Source organism: Gossypium raimondii, chromosome 6, assembly GCF_025698545.1.
Source record: "Gossypium raimondii isolate GPD5lz chromosome 6, ASM2569854v1, whole genome shotgun sequence".
Classification (NCBI taxonomy): Eukaryota; Viridiplantae; Streptophyta; class Magnoliopsida; order Malvales; family Malvaceae; genus Gossypium; species Gossypium raimondii.
The window spans coordinates 17,188,408-17,194,525 of NC_068570.1; the positions used below are offsets into that span (position 1 = coordinate 17,188,408).

General features: G+C 31.0%; 1 protein-coding gene across 1 annotated transcript; it reads right to left on the reverse strand.

Moving 5' to 3' along the window:
- Nucleotides 1–437: 437 nt before the first annotated feature.
- Nucleotides 438–2,947, reverse strand: LOC105773850 (cytokinin riboside 5'-monophosphate phosphoribohydrolase LOG8). The gene is made up of 7 exons (XM_012596004.2): nucleotides 2,681–2,947; nucleotides 2,034–2,131; nucleotides 1,854–1,884; nucleotides 1,478–1,577; nucleotides 1,291–1,361; nucleotides 1,059–1,202; nucleotides 438–772 (listed from the first exon to the last, which is right to left on the reverse strand). The coding sequence occupies exons 1-7, from the start codon at nucleotides 2,792–2,794 to the stop codon at nucleotides 680–682; spliced, it is 651 nt and encodes a 216-aa protein (XP_012451458.1). The 5' UTR covers nucleotides 2,795–2,947; the 3' UTR covers nucleotides 438–679.
- Nucleotides 2,948–6,118: the final 3,171 nt, after the last annotated feature.

Genomic DNA, 6,118 nt, shown 5'->3' on the forward strand with positions numbered 1-6,118 from the left:
TAACTCTCTTTAGAGATTAGACCTAAAGGTGACCCAAGGGTCAAGGCCATGTGGTCCAATGGCATGTCATTTTCATAGCCAAATATTGTTAAAAGATGTATGAATCAGCTGTCAACAAGCAACTTTACCCTATGCCCCCCATTCCCATCACTCAGTAAATGTGAAAATGGTTTCCCTCTCCTTGAAGAAATGCCCTTATAAAGCCGGAATTTGCCTTTAAATACCTACAACTATCAACCAAGATACCCTGTCAGTTTTTTAACGTTAACCCAATTTTTGTAGCTTGGGGTTCTTTAACTTTACTGCTAAATTAATAAGATGTCCCCAGCCTATGGCACCTTATCCACCAAAGATAAGGCAGAGAGGGGCCATCTCACCATACCATAGAAGATTCTGAATGAACTTTTTTGCATTGCAAAGTACTTTTGTCTTCAATATGTAGTAAATAGTAGTAGATTCAGCTTAATAGGAGTAGAGAAAACATTTATGGCAACTTAGTTGGCCATAAGTCAGTGCATATCTGTAAAACAGCTAAGATGATTTTAGTAGGATCAAATCCCTTTTTTATGGTGATAAAAGTACACTGGTAAACGACCAACATGTGGCCCATCCAAAGAGAGTTGTCTAAGATTATGAATCACATCAGGAATCAAAGAGGTAGAAACCTACCAACAAAGCTTCATTGCGCATTTAGTTGATTGGGATAATCACCAAGTTGCTCCATCTGCCAGCTTTCTTGAGGAGCCACATGTTCATGGCAAGGTGTGTATTGCTGCAAATTTTAACTTTAAATTTTAGATCATTGTTATCCAAAGGCCTAGGTTGGTTAATTAATCCAAGGCCTCATTTGGTTGGTTAAAGTAATGACAATTGACAACGTAAGGCTTCCGGAATGGTTCTTGGAAAGTTTTGAACTGCTGAGATTGGCAGGCTAGCCATTTCTTTGATAAGATATCTTTTAGTTTCTTTGTTTAAGTGAATTTTCTCACCCAAGGTACAAAATCTAACCGACTAACCGCATGATACCGAAAAGAAAAAGTTTTGATTAAAGTTCATACCTCCATCTTCTCCATGAGTTCTTTGGCTGTTGGAGCAGAGACAATTATATGCCTAGCACTTGGCTTGATAAATCCCTCTTTAACCCCGTTGTCAAATAAAGCAAGCAAATTATTGTAGTAACCATCAACATTTAGCAAACCAACCTGCATCAAGTGTAATTGCACATTTTACATATTAATAAATATTAACATAGCAAGCTGAATTCTTCGATCTTGAAGAACGATTCCTTACAGTTTTCTTATGTATTCCAAGCTGGGACCATGTTATCATCTCCAACAACTCTTCCATAGTTCCATATCCACCTACAACACCAAATTTTAATGTTGGAACTAGCTATATTTTTCAAAAACATGACCCTGTCACCAAAATTTCCCTTTTCTGTTCTCTACTATAGCAACAAAGGCCAAGGTACTTTTACCAGGAAGAGCAACAAAGGCATCGGATTCTCGGGCCATTGCAGCTTTGCGCTCATGCATGTCTAAAACGGTTCTTACTTCCCCAACTGTTTCTCCTGATATCTGTCAATATTTTCCAGAAACTATGCATTAACAGCCAATCTATCTTTGTAGTAAGGAAAGAAACAATTGACATTAAAGATATTCCCGATAATATAAAGTCTTTCACCAATGAGCAACATCAAGTATTAGTAATGTACCAATTGCCAAATCCAGTGAGGAAAGCAGAAAACCATATTAGCATTTTCGAAGAAAGACTAATTAAAATGATATTATTTCACCCAATATTCAATAACCAATGTGTGTGTGTGTGTATATATATGATGCAGGTACAGATACCTCAAGAGGCATGAGAGCTTTTGGAATTATCCTGCATGTAAACAACAATTATTTACTTAGTAATACACCTAATGTGAAACAAGAAGGAAGCTGCCTGCAACTTGGAACAGGTTCTTCAGAGAGAGAGAAAAGAAAAAAAACCATTAAACATAGGCCCTTTAATGCAAGTTTCTTACATACCCAAGAACATGACAGCCTCCATCATATACTGTCTTGGATATCAAACCCATCAACCCAACACTTCCCCCTCCATACACCAAGTCTATCTTCCTCTTAACCTGTGATCAAAACAGCCACACATGAGTAAAAGTAGAAGTCCTCAAGTTGTTGGAAAAAAAAAACAATTTAGGCATAGAAGTCAAGCTAAAGAAAGCTAGAAAAGACCCTTTTTTTTGAAATAACTCAATTGCATCAAAAACCTAAAATTCAAGTCATGGATATTCATATTACTCGATACTCACGTATAGTAAAAGAAGAGCAAATACCCTGTCAGCAAGAAAACAACCTTTGATGGTCAACAGTGCCATGACAGCAAACAGAGCAAACCGCAATCAGTACATGAAACACCAAATGTACAACTCCACCATCATAGAATTTTAAAAAAACCAGTAAAAGAATCTCATCTTTCTCACTATAAACTAACACCCAATAATCTAAAACAACAAACCCAGTTTCCAGAAAAAGACAAACACCCACCTACCACCACCCCAAGACATATACTAAACCATTACAAAGTTCATCTTTTGAAAACCAAAAACACAAACTTTATTAGTATATATATTTTCAAACTAATGAGATAGTGTTGAAGGTAAAAGAAAAAAGCAAACCAGTTCATTGCCCAATTCAAGAGCAGCATCACTGAAGACTTGTCTATGTCCAGAGTTGCTGCCACAGAAAACACACAACCTTTTGAACTTGCTTCTGGCTTTCTCGTCTTCCATTAAACGATATATGATGAACTCTCTTTGTATATCGGTTTTTGTTTTTATTCAAATTCTCAAATCATTGAGTTTTTACTAAAGCAAACAAAAAGCAATAGCCTTTCCCTTTGAAGGGATATAAATTGTCCTGCTGACACTATAAACTTTCTGAGAAGAAAGAACACAATTAATTATTAATTTTATTATATACGAGAAATTATGGAATAGTTTAGACTTTACAAATAGGTTAAAAGAGTAACGACACCTATGAATACGTGAGTTTTTTCTTTTCTTTTTAATTTTATTCGTGAAATTAAAAATTTTAAGATGGTTTCATAAAATATTTTCTTTCAATATTTCTTTTAAAATAATCAATTTAATTTAAAATATGTGATAATATTTTAATTTAAAATTACAAAATAATCATATATAAATCTTCAAATTATGATTTTGGTCATTATATCATATTCAATTTGAGGATATAGTTTTGCACTTTTAATAATGTAATGTCTTAATACCATTAAAAAAATTTGTAATTGACTTATGCAAATTTTAGAAAAGTCCAATTCATGAGGCTAAGCTGATACTTTTAAATTGACAATTTAGTTGAAAGCAATTACTTTAATAATAATAATAATTTCATCATTTAGATGACGTAAAATATTTCTACTTTAATATTTTTTTTAAATTCCACTTCAGTCTAATAACATATATTTTTTTTAGGAGTTTGGATGTGCGATTAAATGCAGTGCGATGCGTTTAACTTGTTTTTTGTCTCATACTACAGTGTTGTTATAATATCTAATCTCAATATTACCGCAGGTAACCGTCCATTCAAACCCACCATAATATTATTAATAATATTTATTATGATATGATAATAATAAATTGTAAAAGAGTATTTATAATAGTAGAAATATTGAATTATATTAAATTAAAATATATGGACGGAATACTGAGGTTGAGTATATCAAAGGGATCAAAGTATAATTTAATCTATATAAACGTGAAAGGTAATTTCAAAAGGACATTATTATCAAAAGAGGACAGATAATCGACCATGGGTTGAGTTATCCGTCCAGACTCGAAGGTTCGTCTAAAAAGTGAGAGGGTTTGAGCAAAAATGTAGATTTGAAAAATGGGCTTGCACAAAAAATAAGATCCATTTTCTAAACTAGTCAGACCTCGGGTAGGATTTTTTTGCCCCGAGCCTAGCCAAAATCAAATGCATATACTTTTAATGTATTTTCAATTTATTGGGAAACATTTATTTTAATGTTTTTAGTGTATTTGATGTATTATATTTTTTAAATTTGTTTTTATATAAAAAATAATCTAAAAATTTTATTATGGGTGGGTCGAATCGGACTAGGTTTAGCATTTTTAATCTATATCGAACTTAGGCAAAATTCTAAGCTAATTTTTAGGGTCAGGCCAAGCCTTAACCTAGAAAGTGAGCCTAAAATTTTACATTGACCTAGCCCATGGTCAGATCTAATAATAATTCGTTCGGATAGAATGATTCAATTTTAAATTATTCAAATTAATATTAATTTAAAATATTTTGTATAGTTGTGGATAAATAAAAATTATTATTTAAGAATTAGAAGGAGAAACCTAAATTTATAGTTTGTTATTTCGTTGTTTTGTAACATTTTGCTTTTGTTTTATTATTGTTTATGAGAATTGGGAAATTTATTGAATTCATCATTTAACCAAAATTTTATTTTTGATTTTTTATATATTTTAATTTTATTATGCACACTTTATTTTTTAATTTTAAGATTGTACATATTTTATATGTTATTAGTAATAATTAGTTTTAAACCAAACGTTTCATATTAATACTCCTTGTATATTCCTCGATGTTTTTGCATGCAAAGTAAAGCGGAAGCAAATAATAGATCATTGGTTATCTAACCTTTAACTAATACTAAGCGGTATTATGTAGATGAATCATAATATGGAAAGACAGGTTGTGTTAGTAGATGAATCTAAACATGTCCTTAGTCTAATTGGAAATGAGCAAACCGAGTAAGAGTCTAATATGTCATCTATCAAGTCCAATTTGGGAGATACTTTATCTTGTGCATCAAAGCAGACGACTATTAGAAGATAGAGACATAGATGTGACTGACTGGACTGATAGTACATCGAACATGACCCAAGTAGAATAGATCTTAGATACGTTTATGTTTTTATTTACTTGTGACGTTCATAATGTGACATACATTAATCCTGAGTGGATGATGGACTATATATTTGTGAATCATATACTTTGATGTAAGTAGTTAACTTTTCATGAGGAAGATGTAACAGTTACTACGAGATAAAATAGAATCACATTGGAAGAACATATTTATCTCAAAGAGATTAAAGATATCTTATGAGGGTAATATACTTATGATAAGGTCATTGGACCGGCATTGATTGTAGCTTTCATAATGATATGTAATTAGTGAGAGCTCAATCACGATACTATAGTGGAATAACTTCGTGACTAAATAATATTATAATTAATAGGTGAAAAGCTAGAACTTAATTATAAATTATATAAGCCCTAATTATATATGTCCAATTGGCCCTCCACTAGCTCATTGAAACTAGAAATGAATTGGATGTAAAATGAAATGAACATAAATGAATGAAAATGATAAAGTTAGAGAAATGGGTCGCATTCACATATGAATATGCTTTCTCATTAAGTGTAGAAATGAATTGAGAATTAATTTAAGATTTTCAAATTATTATTTAATTAATTGTAATTAAATAATTAAATTTCAAAATGGAATTAAATTAATTTGTCATTGTGAATCCGTTGAAAATGAAAATTAAATGTATTTCCTCTAGGTTCTTTTACAGTAAAGTTGCTATAACATTAAAAAATTAGAATTGGGTTGAAAATTTTGTTTAATTGGAAAATTAATTTAATTAATTTGATTAATTAAATAATATATTTTATAAAATAGAAAACAAGTATTATGTTAAGTTAAATTATAAAGTGTTGGGTCAAAAGTTTAGGAAACATATATATAATTGGGCCTAATACATGAGAAGCCTAAAACTCCTCATATAATATAAGAGGGGCGACAACCCTAGTGTATTTATCTAGGGTGTGTTGCCCACTCCTATTCTACTTAAAGTATATTTGTGTTTTCTATTAAATAAATATTATTTGTCCAGTCTTATTCAACCAGGATTCTCTTATCTCTCTATAAATAGATGACACTGGTAGAGCTATTCACATAAGTTTTTATACACAAGTTTTCAATTTTGTTATTGTAACATCCCCAAAACCTCATTTGTCGAAAATAATATGAGATAGATTTTAGTGAAATAAGATAT

What these genes read in the sequence shown, in the direction of transcription:
- LOC105773850 (XM_012596004.2), bottom strand. Translation starts at nt 2,794, where the DNA reads ATGGAAGACGAGAAAGCCAGAAGCAAGTTCAAAAGGTTGTGTGTTTTC. An exon ending in AAGCTCTCATGCCTCTTGAG is followed by an intron (nt 1,578 to 1,853) that starts GTATCTGTACCT and finishes AAATATTGACAG; the next exon opens with ATATCAGGAGAAACAGTTGG. An exon ending in TGCCTTTGTTGCTCTTCCTG is followed by an intron (nt 1,362 to 1,477) that starts GTAAAAGTACCT and finishes TTGGTGTTGTAG; the next exon opens with GTGGATATGGAACTATGGAA.